Source organism: Corvus hawaiiensis, chromosome 13, assembly GCF_020740725.1.
Source record: "Corvus hawaiiensis isolate bCorHaw1 chromosome 13, bCorHaw1.pri.cur, whole genome shotgun sequence".
NCBI classification, from domain to species: Eukaryota; Metazoa; Chordata; class Aves; order Passeriformes; family Corvidae; genus Corvus; species Corvus hawaiiensis.
The window spans coordinates 21,157,478-21,173,647 of record NC_063225.1 but is presented as its reverse complement, the minus strand read 5'-3'; the positions used below and the strand labels follow the sequence as shown (position 1 = coordinate 21,173,647).

General features: G+C 51.0%; 2 protein-coding genes across 6 annotated transcripts in view; one reads left to right on the top strand and one right to left on the bottom strand.

Annotated features, from left to right (window-relative positions):
- Positions 1 to 3,471, top strand: part of BBS4 (Bardet-Biedl syndrome 4) — a 35,066-nt gene extending 31,595 nt beyond the window's left edge. For all 4 annotated transcript variants that reach the window (XM_048318239.1, XM_048318238.1, XM_048318240.1 and 1 more), the window contains 2 exons: positions 293 to 500; positions 2,001 to 3,471. In XM_048318239.1, coding sequence (XP_048174196.1) covers positions 293 to 500; positions 2,001 to 2,158 — 366 coding nt within the window. In that variant the 3' untranslated portion in view covers positions 2,159 to 3,471. The remainder of the gene's footprint in view (positions 1 to 292; positions 501 to 2,000) is intronic.
- Positions 3,472 to 6,933: 3,462 nt separating this feature from the next.
- ADPGK (ADP dependent glucokinase) lies at positions 6,934 to 15,884 on the bottom strand. 2 transcript variants are annotated; one of them, XM_048318242.1, is made up of 7 exons: positions 15,603 to 15,884; positions 12,737 to 12,962; positions 11,356 to 11,418; positions 10,966 to 11,086; positions 10,494 to 10,690; positions 9,676 to 9,774; positions 6,934 to 9,198 (listed from the first exon to the last, which is right to left on the bottom strand). In XM_048318242.1, exons 1-7 carry the CDS (start codon positions 15,815 to 15,817, stop codon positions 8,647 to 8,649), a joined length of 1,473 nt encoding a protein of 490 aa, XP_048174199.1. In that variant the 5' UTR covers positions 15,818 to 15,884; the 3' UTR covers positions 6,934 to 8,646. The 2 variants fall into 2 exon arrangements, with proteins under 2 accessions (XP_048174199.1, XP_048174200.1); XM_048318243.1 differs by having other exon boundaries at positions 6,934 to 9,195; positions 15,603 to 15,883.
- Between the last annotated feature and the right edge of the window lie 286 nt (positions 15,885 to 16,170).

The window sequence follows — 16,170 nt, the reverse complement described above, 5'->3', positions numbered from 1 at the left end:
TTATTAGGAAGAAATTCTGCTTATGAGATTTTCCGAGCGGAGCGGGCGCCTGCTGAGAGCTGCTCGCTTCCTTTCTGCTCTTTGAAGCTCAGTTCTTCAATCAATACAGAGCGAGACAAGATTCCCTCTTAATTAAGGGACTGAATTAGCAGAGATGTTTCCCCCAAGCACCAAGCTGCAGCCAGCTCTGCACAGCTCTTTTCTTGTAGGTTTTTTTGATGGTGTTGTTGACTTTATTGTTGTCTGACGTGTCCCTGCTTACAGTGCTCTTCTCTTTTTACTTCTCGAGAAGATGGTGGAGATGGCCCAGAAGATGGGAGCTGCTCTGCAGGTCGGGGAGAGCCTGGTCTGGACCAAGCCCTCTAAAGAGTCCAAATCCAAGCAGAAAGCTGCTGTGTCAGGGAAATCCAGCTCTCAGCAGCCTTTGGGCTCCAACCAGGCCTTGGGTCAAGCCATGTCCTCTGCTGCAGGATATGGGAAAGCCATGCAGCTCCCCCCAGGTATGTCTCCTCTGCTGTTCTTTCAAGTGGAGATGTGGGAGGAAAGCAAAGAAATGTCTCCTCCCTTGGGAAGAGTTACAGCACATCTTCAGGAAGGGACTGACTTGCTCATACAGCAGTGAGAGCAATGTTTGGTGATAGCTTTCCCGGATTTCTGAGTTCAGGAAGATGCTCTGTGTAAGTGTATTTCACTCTCCTGCTTTTGCAGGGATGTGGGAGGCTGGGAAAGTTTCCCTTCCTGTCTGAGCCACAAAGATTCCATTAGCATGGGATTGTGATCTTGCTGTGGAAAGGAGGCATTTTCAGCAACCAGACCTCTTGCCTTTCTTTGGAAGGGCCCAGGAGCTGCCGTGCACAGACAGGCTGCTGCAGAGAAGGGAAAGGACAGACAATTTTCCAAAGCATTTTCATCATTTCTCTGACAGCAATAACTACAGCTGGATTGCTCTGAAGCTGCCCAGCCTTGCAGATGCTGCTGGGTTTAGAGGGACTGAGGGTTCTCAGGAGGTGGTGTGAGCCTTTGGAGGCTCAGCCCATGATTCTGTGTGCTGGGGCTGGGTAGGAGCATCTCCTGAGCCATTCCAAGCATGACCTCCTCTCACCGCTCAGCTTCCGAGGAGGAATGCGCTGGAGATGTTGCTCATCGTGGTGATTTTCTGTCACTCTTGGTCTTGTTGCCTGTGGACTGAACCAGGAGAGTGGTTGTGTAATCCAGGCCTCTTTCTTTGGCATCCCTAAGGACATGTTCCATTTCTCACACATGGAATAAACTTTCCATGCAGGGAAGACTTAGCCAGAAGATCTGAAAAATAAAACTCACCAAGGGTTTAGGGTGTACCTGAAGGACTTTATTATCCAGATCAGAGAAGGGAGCTGGTTCATAGCATCAGCTGGCACCCTAAATTTAAGTGTAGAGACAACTTGTGTCCTGTTGTGATTTAATTCTGTAAGTAGCTACTTTAACTGCCTGGAAACCCTCCCCACATTTGCTAAAGCTGTGAACTGAAAACAACACTTAGGTTGGGGCTCCAGCTTGAGCATAAACCAGCTTCAGTGGAGCTGGAAGTGGCATTTCCCTGTGAGGGTGGCAAGGCCCTGGCGCAGGCTGCGCAGAGCAGCTGTGGCTGCCCATGGAGCCCTGGAAGTGTCCAAGGCCAGGCTGGGCAGGGCTTGAAACAACCTGGGCTAGTGGAAGGTGTCCCTGCCCATGGCGTGGGGTGGGATGAGGTGAGCTTTAAGGTTCCTCTCAACCCAAACCATTCTGTGATTCTAGAAAATGTTTTCCCTTCCAGAGCATGAGTTAATTCCTCCATTTGTACTGAATTCTGACAGCTGAGAGACTGTACCTGAGCTTCCTTTCAGCAGTGCTTTGGGCACTGTAAGGTCTGGATAGCTCCGTGTCAATAAACTAATGTTAGGCAGAAGGAATCTGAGGGTAATTAAAAGCTGTGACAAAACACACGTAGCCATAGAGTAACTCTAACTGTGCTCTCTCCGCAGGTGCTGCAACACCAGCTCTGCCAAAAAAGCCTCCCTCCCTGCCTCTGGAACCAGAACAGGAGCAGGACTCGGAGACGAGCCCTGAGGAGAACTCGGCTCCCCCAGGGGACAAGCAGCAGAGGAAGGAGAAGCCCCAGAGCCAGGAGGCAGCGGAGTAGGGCGGCTCTGGGCAGCACAGGCTGTGCAGGAGCCTCCCCAGGGCTGCCTGGGATTGGAGAAGGCACCTGCCCCGCCCTGCCCCGTGGTGGCCTCTCCCCAGTGTCAGTCCGGATGCAGCTGTGTTCCCTCAGTGACTTTAGCTCGAGGGCTCTGCCTTGTCCCAAGGAGTCGTGGCAGTGCCCAGAGGTTTCTGTGTAGCTGCTCTTAGTGCGGTCACAGCTCCCCACACAGCTGGAGCGTCGAGCCCTCCACAGGTTGGGTGTGAGTCCTCCAAAAGGACATTTAGCAAAGCCAGCAGTAGTTATTTAGGATCCTGCACCCTGAGGAGGATCAAACCCTTCCAGTGGTTGAACTGGTGAGCAGCTGATTTTGCATAAAGAACCGGTAAACTGAAGCTTCAGGGCTCTGTGTTTGCTGGTGAAGCTCCCCAGCTGTTTGAAATGTATTTCCTGGTTTTAGTTCTGCACTGTTGGACTGGATCCCTCCATAATTATAGAGTCCAGGAGAGGAAGGTTAGTAATGGAAACATTCTCAGTGTGCAGGCAGCATGAGCAGGGCTCTGGGTACATCCCAGCCTTCAGCTGTGCTTTGTGGGTTGCTGCTCTTATCCAGAACAACATTAATGCATCTTCAGAGCCCAGCCAGGAGCTGAAGTGCTCTCCTGCTCCCTGGAGAACACTGAAGGACTAGGACCCCTCACTTTCCCCTGGGTTCTGATAACCCAAACTGACTGCTTATCTTAAATGTGGCTTTTTTTCCCCCCAGCTGCCCTTTCTGCTGGGTTTTGTGTCAGGTCAGCTCTGGGGCAGCACTCCTGTAAGGATTCCCTCCTGCCAGGAGTTAAAGAAAACAGAATTGTTTGGTAGAGCACTGGCAAATTGAAACAAACCAGACAAGGAGCAGTGTCAGTCAGGTACAGTGCAGAGATTTTTATTCACATTTAATTTCTTACACTGAAAGTTCCCGCAGCCTAACAGAGTGCCTGGGAAGGAGAGGTGAGGATTGCAGAGCAGGGGTGGGCACGGGCTGGGAATTCTTCACCTCAGCCCCAAAACTTTAATTCAAGGCAGATTTTTGTGCTAGGATGCTTTGATGGGATAAATGTCACACAGGGAGCACGTACTGCACTTGGAGTTACTGTGAAGGGATTTATTTTAAATACATACTTTGTGAAAAGCTTATGCAACAAGGAACCAATTCTTCCATGAAATGAAGCAGTAGCACCTTCTTACTTCCTGGGAGCTTCGTGTGTAAGGGAGCATTTTTAAATACATAATTCCAGTTGAATAATAAATAGAACTGCAATTCCTCATCCTGTCCCCTCTCCTCCCCTGGGCATGGCAATGGTGGCATTTGCATGCAGTGAATTCCTGGGATCTTTCTGGAGAGCATTTTTGTGCTAATGGTAATGAGGCTGGACTGCTCTTTCAGCTGGAATTAAGCAAGAGACTCTTCAGCAGGACTGCACTGAGGCATTTAGGGATTTTGGAAATCACACCTTATGTTCCAAAACCTGTTTCTGGCATCAGCCATGATTCTAATCCCCTCTTTTCCCCCCTCAACGGAAAAGAATCACGAGCCTAATTTCTAGGGAAGCAGAAACCATCTGCTTTAGGACTTTTCTTCCCCTTTTTAGGGTAAGGTCTGCGATGAACCAGGGTAAATCACAGAGCTCACAAGGTACTTTGCATCTTGGCTTCTGCACAGGAAACAAACTAAAAGACATTCAAACATCAATGCCTGGGCAGCGAGACCTTGTTCCAGCCAAGAGTAATGATCTGTCCATCCAGCAACATGTGTTCAGCCCAAAAAATGTAGTGTTGAGGTCCCTGAGACAACTGGATGCTGATTCATGGTACAGGCAGTATTAGTGGGTACGTGCTGTGCTCCTGTGCTTGTTTGCTCAGTTGTGACTGAGCAAGGTGGATGTGGGGGCCTTAAAGCTGTTCAGAATTTAGATTTAGATGGGAAGTGGGTTTCAGTTGGCAAAGCCTCTTCTGCAGAGACAGACAAGCCTCAGTGCTGAATGGGGGAAAACTTTACTGAAATAATAAGCTCCACACATAAATGCATTCAAAAAGGGCCCATGTTATAACAAGTGCTCCATCTGCCAAGACTTTTCTGTAAGAGAAAATCCAGTTCTGCTACAAGGAAAGCTTTACCACTCTCTCAAACCACACTGCTCTAAGAAGTCCATGTTTTTAGTGGAAGACACAGGTGAGATCTGAACCCAGTCTGCACCGAGGGGCAGCTTTCCTGAGAAGTTCACAGGGGAGGTTTTCAGGGTGTTTTTTCCATTGCCCTCGCCCCATTGCATTTTGATGGGATAATTCCTGCCAGCATTTGTGTTCCTCAGCTGCTGTGAGATCTGCTGAACACAGGCTGATCCCAGGCTGTTGGGAACAGAGCTCCTGGCCCTGTGCCATTTCCAACCCGCACCTTTCCTTTGCTGAGGGAACATCCTCCCACCAGAGTCTGGATCAGTGACTCCCTGAGAATTCAGCCTGGAGCCACCTGAGATACCACACGAGAAACTGCTCTGGAGTGACAGAGGAGAGCTTCATCCAACATCTCCAACAGGCAGAACCAGCATTCTGGGCTCTGAGATCCAAGTTCTACTGCAGAGGTTACTCAGATCCAGTATTTTCCTCTGGTTTTCTGCTGTTCTCCCCTAAACTCTGAGGTTCCTTAGGCCAGGAATAGCAAGGCAGCAATTGTGTGACACAAGTCGTGCCAGCGCTGCTCTGGAACAGGTTGCACACAGACACTTCAGCTGTTCACTCGCTCACAACCCTCAGCTTTCACCTAAGCTGCAAGCTCCAAAAGAACCCCCAAACCAACATTTTAGGATAACTGGAAATTGAGTTCTGTTGTACCACGTCACAGAAGTGTCCCATTATTCAACTCTTTGCTCAGGACATGGCTGGAAAGGTCACCCTGTGGCACAGAACTCCTGATAATTCAGTGTATCATTACAGAATAAAGAGTAAAAAAAAAAAGCCAAGCACAACTGCTGACAGTTTTCCATTGGGTTTTGGAATGGATTTAGTGCTCTGCTGCTTTCCAGGCTTTGGTTTCCAGTGGCTAAGGAGTGGAGCTGAGCTCTAAACCATCCAGCACAAAGCAGTTAATGAGGTCTTTGCCAAAGGCTTAGGAAGAACATTCAGCACCAGTTCTGTAAAATGAACTTGGGAGGGGAGGGCAAACTTGACTGGATCTCACACATCCCAGCAGGAGATAACCAGGAAACACAATAAAATCAAGCAATTCTTTAGTAATTCTGTGAAACTCCCCTGGAGAGGAACAAAGGTAAAGAGCCTTTAAACTGGCAAGAGCTGGATTTGGGATTGGCTCTTCCATGCCACAGCACCAAGGGCACAGTGGAGAAGGAACGTGTCCTTTGAGACTCTGCCAGGCCCCTGTGATTCACACCTCCCAAATCATCCAGCACTTGACCCTGAGTAAATGCCATGCACAGAAAACAGGGGAAGAACGCTCATTTTGGATCATGGATAAGACAAAATAAACCCAAGCCAAGGTGGCTGCAGGGACACACAAGTGAAAATACCAACGTGCACAGGTTTTACCATGGAGAGCTGTCACAGTGCTGAGCTCAGCTGCTGCATCTCCAGCAGGACCTGTGTGAATAAACATTTCCAGTGCAAACCCTGCCTCGGGAGTGAGGCTGCCTGAGGGTTGAGTCATCCAGCACTGGATTTCAAGGTACAAGTAACACAGGAGAACAAACAGGATTTGTAGAGACAGAGGATGAGGGGGAGCAGGGTCAGCTCAAGCCTGGTTTTGAAGTTTTGGTATTTTTGCAGCTGTTGAAGCAGCTTTTCTTTGTTGTCACTACTGGAGCTGTGCAGGTGTGAGACTACAGGTGCAGGGGAATTCAGGATTTCAGGAGCTCTGCCTCGCTGTCATTAATTTGGGAAGGCAGGAGGAAGTTAAGCACATCATGTTCACAGCATGTGAAAGCAAAGGCTGCTGGGCCCCTCCATTCAATTCACATTTACCATATAGATTGTTCCTCAACTTAATCAGGGTCCCACTGGCACAGCTGATGAACGGGTCAGGGTGGTTACGGATTCTCCTTGGGAAGTGACTTGGGGGGCAAGAGCGCTCTGTGTACCTGCTAAAGCCGATTTGGGTAGAGCAGCAGCCTGGCCATCCCAAGGTGCTGGGATTTGAGCTGGGACTTCTGTGCCAGGCGTTCCCAGCACACCCAGAATGGGCCACAGCAGAAATGTTACCCGTGAGGAGCAGCAGGAAGGAGGTAACAGTAATTACCAGTTTAGATTTTTGGCCCAGATGATTTCTAAGCAGCAAGCTCCTTTTAAATGATTGTTTACAGCAGTTATTTACTCTGATTAAAAAAGGTTATTTTGGCCTGTCATGTTCCTGTTCAATGCAAGCACAATTGACCCTGGGACAAGGTCTGTAGGTGCAGTCGTGGTTTTAGGTGGCCATAAGGAATGTCAGCCCCATCAGCCACACATCCCTGGAAGTGTTTTGGGAAGAAAGAAGTGAAATACAGCAGCAGGGGCATTGCTGGTGACAGCTTGAGTGGGTGCAGTTTTATTTCCAGCTCAAGAATCCACAGAGCTTGGCCCAGTATCAGGAAAGTGGAACCCAGTGTAAGCTAAGGATCACTTTTCAGCTGGCAGATCCACGGCCTTTGGTGGCCCTAGGAGTGCAGAGCCAAAAGGCCACCATCCCAGGCTGCAAAACAGCCTTGCTAATGGCCTTGGACTTCTAAGACAGCCAAAAGGAGAGGTTCTTTTCATTTATTTTCAGTTTAGGAAGACTAAACCAGAACTCCAAGTCCGGTGCTACAGTTTATCAATGATAATAGTAATAACAATCATCAACATCATAAAAAAATAATAGGGTAGAAATGCTTCCAGTCTTGAGAAGATCCTGCACCTGGATAAAATGCTGACAACTCAAGGGAAGCTCAGGGTGGGATGAGCTGCAGGAAAACACAGCATTGCTGTACTTCTGCTCTGTACAATGCAGAAGACTTTGCTCAGGGGGAAAGCTGAATGTACGTGACAGCATTGTGTGCTGAGTCAGTGCACATACAACAGCTGCCAGTTTTCATCCTTGCAGAGCAGTCAGGATGGCTTTTCCCACCAGAGAACACCACTGACAGCAGCCTGACAGCGTTATTGCAACAGATCACTCCACCCTGAGTGACACAGACTCTCCTCCCTCCATTCAGGTGCGAAGACTGACCTGGAACAACCTCCCCCAAGCTCTAGTGAGGCACAGGCTTGCCCAGACATGCTGATTGCACTTAACCCACTTCTACTGAAAAGTGTCTTGAGAGCTGTGCACACACACTCCAGGTTCCTGAAGTGGCCAGACACAAAACCATGCTGGTGCTCTGCAATTCTTAGTGTGTGACTATGAACAGGTAAAAAAAGAGAAGCAAAGTATTTAACAAGGACACATGGTTCTGCTTTTTTAATTCCAAAGGCCAGAGCAAAGAAACTACCAGTGACCTAGTCAGAAAAACCCCAACAGCAAACCCTAAAAAGGCCTCCTCACTTCAGTCTTACCTGGGAAACGCTGTTGCAGCTTTTGAGCTTCCAGAGGGGCCTTCCCTAATATATTAACCTTTCCTAATAGAGGCCAGGGAGACCGAAGAATTTGGCACAACCATTCTCAACCAACCAGAAAGGAGTCCCAGCACTCAAGAGCTTTTCTGTAACACACCAACTGTTAGCAGAGTATTTAGCGTACAGCAAACACAGGGAATGGTTTGGGGGTTCCCTGGCACGGAAACAGTGCTGTCCCCCAAACAGAAACCCTGATTATCTTCACTCCTACTTCCCAAAAAACTAAGCACAGGCTGCTGGGGCTCAGTTGAACACCTTTAGTCACAGATATCCAGAATCACCTGTGCAGCCTGGGGTAGGTTCAGTCTGTGTCACATTTTGGGACCATGGCTCCCTCTGGGGCACACGGAGAGGTGATTGCACCAGGCAGTAATTCCATCCTCACCCCAAGCAAGGTTTGCAGTGTGCTGGGAGGAGATAACCCACAAGCCTTTTATTTTGAATTTACCAGAGGCAAGGCAGGGCCAGGCACTGCTATGCTCTCCCTGGGATCCAGGGGCAGGAAATTCTCCTGCTGCTGCACTTTCCAGCACCACCAGAAAAGATCCTTTCTGAGCTAAGAACAGCAAACTTTGCCAGCCAGGGATTTTGGTCTTTGTGTCCCTCCCCCTTAAGACAAAGCCAGTTTTCACATTAAATACTAAAACATCTGCACCTGCACGTGAAGCGCTCGAGTCACTGCCGAGTGACTGGAATGTAGCCGACAGTTTATACCTGGAATTATTCTTTGGCTCTTTTTCAGTTATACCCCGAAAACACACCACACCCTGGTTCTGTTCCTATACCACCACTGCTTCAAATCCCAATCCACGGGTCTCAGACACCGTGCAGTGTTGGAGAAGAAGGAGGGTCCTGCTTTCCTACTGAGGGTACACTTCGGAATAGAGCAGTCCCTCGGCTGAAATGGCATCCCCGAGTCCCACGGTCCGGACGGGATCCTTGCACACCAGCACGGGGGTGAAGTGGAAAGAGATGCCTTCCCTGTGCCAGTGCACCACGGGCTCGTCTGGATTGAGGGAGATTTTGGACGGTGCCTCTGTGTGGGAGGTGACAAACTCCAGAGGAGCTTTGAGGAAGACCTTGCTGGTGTCGATGGTGTCGGTGGCACAGGCCTGGGTGCCGGCAGCCCTGGCCCCGGCCGCCACCGCCGCCGCCTGGTTGCCCCAGTGCCCGTCCACGGTGACCAGGATGTGGTAGGCCAGGGTGTGGAAGTGGATCCGCGTCAGGTCCGAGGCGCGCTCCGCTGTCTTGCCGTGCTCCTTCAGGATCCAGAAGAGGATGTCACTGACCACCCCCACGTCGGGAATGCCGCTCCAGGAGGCCAGGGAGGCGTGGGGACCAGAGGCAGACTGGGTGAGGAACAGCAGCTCCTGCTCGTTCAGCCCGATGGAGTTCACGAGGGGAAAGACCTGCTAACAGAAACAGGGAACAGCGGGTTTGCCCTCAGGGGCAGAGTCAGACCTGGGATTCCCCCCAGGCTGTGGTTTTGCCAGCACCCTGCTGCTGGCTCAGCAGAAGCAGCACCCAGTTTCCCAGTCGCTGCACTCCACAAGTTGGCAAGAATTACTTAGCCAAGAAAACATTCCATTTGATGCAATTAATTTTCCAGACACACACTTTGACAGTAAAGAGTAACAACACATCAACTCCACCTAAAACATAACACTGAGATCAGAGCCATGTCACGCTAAACAAGGAACCACCAGGAAAGAAATTCTGCAAAGAAACCGAGGGATTTTTAAAATGATAAACTCAGCTCAAATTCAATCCTCAATTTATCTCTGAATGTATGGTCCAAATGTTGAGTTTTGGTTTCTGTATTCATGCACTAGTGTGTACACCGTGATACTGAACCCGATCAAAAGAGCACATCCTTTCATTTTCCTTACCTGATGCATAATGTTGCTCATAAAATCCTGATCAGTCATACTGGCCAGCTCCAGGTGTATGGGAATGTCTGTTGGGATATCAGAGATGGAGGCCACAGCCTACAGGAAAATGGAAAAAACAACCCTAGAATATGTATTTATTAAGGAACAGAAGGAGAAAAAGGGTTTGGACTCAAGATACACATCCTTTAATCTTCCTGTGTGTGGATATAAACAATTTCAATGGGACGACCTGTGTGTGTACTACTAAGGAGAGGAAATAAAGCAACTTCTAGTTTGCAGAATCCCAGGGCAGGAAAACTGTATCTAACCTTAATCTCCTCCCAGCTCAGCACCTTCTAATGGATTAATTCCAAAAACCTCACAAACCTGAAGCAGCTGCAGAAGAGCTGATCCTAGAACAGGAAAAAGGCCAGTGCCTCACGGTAGGACGAGCCCTCAGCTGTAGAACAGGTGGTACAAGACAGATGCTGCTTAAGGAATGCAGGTGTTGATTACAACCTGGATCACCTCAGTATCCAGGATAGAAACAGTGTGGTTTAGCTGCTAGACAAACCCAGTAACCAGATCAACACCCTCCAGCCAGGCAACCAGCCCTTCTTTTCCCTGGACAGGCCACTGAATCTAAGAAAAACCAGTGTTACAGAATTAGACTTCGGCCATGCCTGCAGCTCCCACTCTGCTTTTGGCATTGAATACTGAGACCTGTGGGAGCTCTAAGGCACAGCCTTCCTGCTCCTTCAAACCTGGGAAAACAAGGCCTTGCCACGAAACACTTGGAGTGGAAATTAAGGAGATTCAGGGATTCAGTATCTCACCTCCATGAGTCGTCTCTGTCGCATCTCCTTGCTCTGCCCTTCCATCATGTGGAGTCCTGAAAGCACCACCAGGTCTGGCTGGAATTCATCCAGGCTGGACACAAACACTTCCAGCATGTTCAGGGCGCCGTTGGACAGGTCGTGGGAGAAGATGAAGCGGTTGGCAGCGGGTGCCCTCACTCGGCCCCACTGCTCACCTGGGGTGGAGCAAACAGGACCAAGTGTGTGTGAAGTGGTTTATTCCTGGGCAAGATCACAAAGTCAATGGGCTCCATCAGCGGCAAGAAAAGCCCTGAAGTTGTTTGAGCCATTACATGAAGGTTACCCCGAGTTTCATCAGCACGTGGTTAAATCTGTGTTTTCAGGGAGCATTTTAGTGTTTATGGAGCTTCAGAATGACACCCCTCAGGCTGTGCACCAATCTTAGAGATGTTCAGGGGCTCCACTGAACACTCAGCCTTTGGCAAGGTACCTGCTTGATATTCCAAGATAAGATGGAATTCATCTCTTTCCTGCATGGATTCTGGCGGCACAACCACATTGTCATCGAGCAGTTCGTGGAGTTTGGGACCAACTGGGCCACAGAGGAGGATCTAGAAAACAAGGAAAAACAAACAAGGTTTCTCTTGCCATGTCCCTTGCCAAAATTTAAGCATCACAACTGATGCTTGAATTAGACAACTGATTTTAAAAAGTTAGTAATTCAATTTTTAAAAATCAGCTTGGAAGTCCAACCGTATGTCCCACCAGCAGAACCTAAGAAGTAACTGCCAGATCCCCAAAACCTACACAGAAGTGACACGAGACAAGCAAAGTAAAGAAGACAAGCAAAGGGCATGAAATGTTTGGAACATGTGTGTACCTTCAAGTCTGGATTTGTCGCGAGCTTCTGCCCGATGAGAGCAGCATTTCCTCCCACGTAAAGCTGTAAAACAAACAGAGCAGGGTGTGGGCATCCCCTGGCTTTGGGACCTTTAAACACATTTTAGTCCTCAGCACAGGCTGGAGATTTTGGCTTTTTAAAACAGGGTTCAGCAGTACCCAAGTTACTAAAGGTTATTGGGGCTGAAGGCAAAACGATTTTACAATTCTCTGTGAGGTCTCAACAAGTTGAGCATTCTTTATTTTTAATCTAAATATTCACCTTCAGGTAGCGGCCCTGTAAAAATCAATTCATTCATAACAGTGACAGCGCTGTAAAAACCAACTCATTCAGCACATAAACAGCCCTTACTCCTGAGCAACCTCTCTGTGGCTAAAGCCCTGTGGGTTTTCAGCAAGGCTGACAAGGAGTCATTTGAATACTGCAGCAATTCTTCCTCCAGTTTGAGGTCGAGATGAAACCTGCTGCCTGTGCCCACATGAAGTGGAAGGAACTGGGGAAGTTGCTTCAGTAAAAAAGGTCAAACTTTCCAGTAAAACTCTGATTTGAGCTTGAAAAGCAGTGAGTATGGATTGTCCTGAGTGTCAAAGGTGCTCAGAGGAGGCCACAGAGATGCTCCAAGGGCTGCTCTGGAGCCAGGCTGAGAGAGCTGGGGGTGCTCAGCTGGAGAGGAGAAGGCTCCAGGGAGAGCTCAGAGCCCCTTGCAGGGCCTGAAGGGGCTCCAGGAGAGCTGGAGAGGGACTGGGGACAAGGCATGGAGGGACAGGACCCAGAGAATGGCTTCCCACTGCCAGAGGGCAGGGCTGGATGGGATAATGGGAAGGAATTGTTCCCTGGGAGGGTGGGCAGGCCCTGGCACAGGGTGCCCAGAGCAGCTGTGGCTGCCCCTGCATCCCTGGAAGTGTCCAAGGCCAGGTTGGATGGGGCTTGGAGCAGCCTGGGACAGTGGGAGGTGTCCCTGCCCATGGCAGGGGAGGCACTGGTGGGCTTTAAGGACCCTTCCAACCCAAACCACCCCTGGCTTCTCTCACAGAAAACATACATACAGCTGAAAATCAGGAGATTCCTCACTCCCAGCCTCATCCCAGGGTGTTGGAGGCTCTTCCACAGCCTCAGCCCCATCTGGCTCCCAAGAGGCATCTCTGACATTTCAGTTTGGGAATGTCAGCAGCGGAGAGACCATTTCAACCCCTCCCATTTGCAGCAGGGGCAGAATCCCACGGAAAACCATGAACGCAACTCAAGCTACACCACAAGTTTCTTCCTAAACGGTTTTGTCTCTAGAGGGAGAGTGGAAGCCAGCAGTGCTCAGGGAGTAAGGAGGAGGAGTGCCAAGGCTCCGCTGCGGGTGCAGACCCACCTGTGCCGCGGGGTGCTCCGAGGCTGTCCGTGCGATGGCCTGGAACGCCTCGGCGTCGCTGAAGAAGCGCTCGGCAGCCGCCCCTCTCTCCATGAAGTGGGCAAAAGCCTCCCTCAGGTCCTGCCCGGAGCTCAGGACCGCGTGGTTCTTCCCTTCGCCGGGCTCCAGGCCCAGGGCCTCCAGCAGCTTCACCCCGGACAGAACCACATCCACGCAGGCGTTGACGCTGGGAGAGAGAAGGAAAAGGCCTCCTGGGAAAAGCAGACAGACCTCAGGGCACCTGGGAGTGCAGTGAGGTCACACCCCTGACTGTGCAGGGGGAGAACAACCAACCAAAGGGAAAAAGGGCACAGGAATTTCCTGAAATTCTCTCCTAAAGCTTTCTCCATTTGACTAGCTTTTATCGTGCCCAGAGAGGGATTTCTAACTTCCTTCTGAATGAAAACAAGGAAAGCTGCGTGATCCAAAGGTGGTTGAGTATGTTACAATACAGGTCCTACTTAATTTCCTGCCTTGGGCTCACTCAAAAAGACCAGGCACAGTAACAGTAGCATTTTAAATTCCTAGAAGCTTTTAAAAATTTATGTATTTTGGGTTTCAAATGTGCATGTGATTCAAAACTGTTAAAAGCAAAACTGAAAGTGTTTAAGTCAGCTAGATCAACCTCTGGAGTTTCAACTATTCCTAATAATACCCAAAGCCACACATAACTCCCCACACCGGCTGGTTCTGTTTACGAGAAGACAAGAGAGCAATCTGTCTCAGCAAGCTGAAGTATTTGAAAATGGCAGTTTCTGAAGGACCGTCCCAAACTTACAGAAACAGCATGCAGTGGGAACAGGAGAAAAATCCTGTGATAGTAAGGGAGGGAGAAGAACCATTTCAGCAGATCCAGGCTTTACTGAAAGTCTAACTTCCAGTGCCCATTTCTCATTGATTTAATCACAGTCTAATTCAGACTAGAGGACAGGAAAGTTTCTAGCTGGAACCAGAACCCCGGGAAGACAATTTATAAACATTTGCCCTTGTCTCACTCCACAGTTTCAGAGAGATAACAATATACAGCAAATACTTCCTGAGATTACACCAGCAATTATTTAAGCATCTTCTGGAGCTGCTGTCAAGTTCCATTTCTTCTCCTCTGCCCCACATGTCCCTGACAGGGATCCAAACCATCCATGAAACTCGTGCAGGATCCCTGACTTTCTCCACATCTCCCCCCACGACACTCCAAGGGCCAGTTCCTGCTCCCTGTCAGCGTGGAGTGCTCAGCACTCAGCACTCCCTTGGCAGTGACCTCTCAGGACTCAGATTTGGGCTGCAACACGGCAAAGCTGCATCAAACGAAATGAAGGACATGAAAAACCCTGAGGCTTTCCACTCCACGAGGTAACCAGCCCAGAAATCCTCTGGATGTGCATCACCTCCTGCACCGAGGACAGAGAAATTTCCTTGCATGGCAGAGAAAAGAAACCACAAGCTCAAGCAGCATTTTAGCCCCAATTTTATGTTTTAATGAATCATTACAGATCCAAGGGGATGAAACTAAGTCACATTCCTCCGCTAACACAGAGCTACACAGCCATGGAAGTGGATAACTCCTTCCAACACCCAAAGGCTGAATCCTCCAGTCAAAGGCAAGTAATCCTGCCATATCCATATATTTAAAAGAAAGTGAGTCAAGCACTAAATATAACATCTGGATTAATGGTCAGACTTAAACCCAGCATTTAAGATCAATGTTACATTCCTGAACTTTCCCCTTGTTCTCTTCCCACTTTAAAAAGAGACAGTGGCTTGAATTTCCCTGTGCTCAACATCCACTGCCTTCCCTCTCCCTTCTCTCCACACCTCTCTCCAGCTCTGCCTGGACTCAGTTACCTCTTCCCAAAGGTGAAGGCTTTGCTCCCTTCTCCACTTTATAAACTTGTCTCTGGTACCTATTTATTGCCAGCCTGTGCTGGATGGACCAGCAGCTCCAACTGACCCCAACCCCAACCCTCAGATGCTGCACATGAATTTGTTTTAAAAGACAAGCAAGCTGGGAATAATGTCTCTGGAGAAGGGCTGTCAATAGGGCCTGAGCCCAGCTTAAATCCCCACCACAGGAGTGTTCTGGATCACTGATTGCCTCGGCCGATGTCCAACTCAGACCGAGCAGCGCTAAGGGAGGTGCTGCACTCACGTCTGGCTCTTTTCATGGAACCACAGCATGGTCTGGGTTGGAAGGGACCTCCAAGATCATCTGGCTCCATCCCCTATCACAGGCAGGGACACCTTCCACTATCCCAGGGTGCTCCAAGCCCCGTCCAACCTAGCCTTGGGTGCTGCCAGGGATCCAGGGGCAATCACAGCTGCTCTGGGCACCCTGTGCCAGGGCCTCCCCACCCTCCCAGGGAACAATTTCTTCCCAATATCTCACCTAATCTTGCCCTCTGGCAGTGGGAAGCCATTCCCCCCTTGCCCTGTCCCTCCATTCCCTGGCCCAAGTCCCTCTCCAGCTCTCCTGGAGCCCCCCTTGGCCCTGGAAGGGGCTCTGAGGTCTCCCTGGAGCCTTCTCCTCTCCAGGTGAGCACCCCCAGCTCTCCCAGCCCTTGGAGTATCTCCGTGGTCTCCTCTGGATTCGCTGCAGCAGCTCCACGTCCTTCTGATGTCGGGACCCCACGGCTGGAGGCAGCTCTGCAGGTGGGGCCTCACCCGGGCGGGGCGGACACATCCCAGGTACGTGGCTACGCACGCCGGGCCGCAGCACATCCGTACCCGCACACTCCACACCCACGCACGTGGGCACCGGGACGCGCATCCCGGCCCAGGCGCGCTCCCCGCCCCGCCGCCAGGGGCGCTCCCCGCGCGCTCCCGCACCTACCCGACGGCGACGCGCGCCCAGCCGCGCGCGGGGCGGACAATGGCCGCCTGCCAGGCCGCCACCGTGCGCGCCTCCAGCGAGCGGGCGCGGCGCAGCGTCCCCAGCAGCGAGGCCGAGAGCTGCCGCAGGGCCGCGGGGGGCAGCTCGGGACCCAGCACGCACAGGTAGCCCAGGGCCAGGGCCAGCAGGCCCACGAACACCGACCGCTGCCACATCGCGCCGGACGCGCTCCGCTCCTCCTCCTCCTCCCCCGCCGCCGCGGCTGAGGCGGGGCGCCGCCGGCGGGGGCCTCCTTACGCCGCCTCCGTAGCGCCCCGCCCCCGCTGGCTGCCGGACGGCGTAAACCGCTTCGGGAATCGCGGCGCGCCGCGCCTCCTGCACAACCTGCGTGCGGCCCGGCCGTGCGGTTGCGCCACTTGCGTAACTCGGTACGGGAACAGCGCTCCCCCTGCCCAACTTGCGTGCGGCCCGGCCACACCGCTGCGTCGCCTGCGTAACTCGGTACGAGAATGGCGCTCCTTCTGCACAATCTGCGTGCGGCCCAGCGGTGCGGCTGCGCCACTTGCGT

Bases quoted from the DNA above. Each gene is read 5' to 3' on its own strand.
- ADPGK (XM_048318242.1), bottom strand. From the start codon at position 15,817: ATGTGGCAGCGGTCGGTGTTCGTGGGCCTGCTGGCCCTGGCCCTGGGC. The intron at 11,419-12,736 runs GTGGGTCTGCAC...TTTGTTTTACAG, and splicing joins CGGAGCACCCCGCGGCACAG to CTTTACGTGGGAGGAAATGC. The intron at 9,199-9,675 runs GTAAGGAAAATG...TGTTTCTGTTAG, and splicing joins TGAGCAACATTATGCATCAG to CAGGTCTTTCCCCTCGTGAA.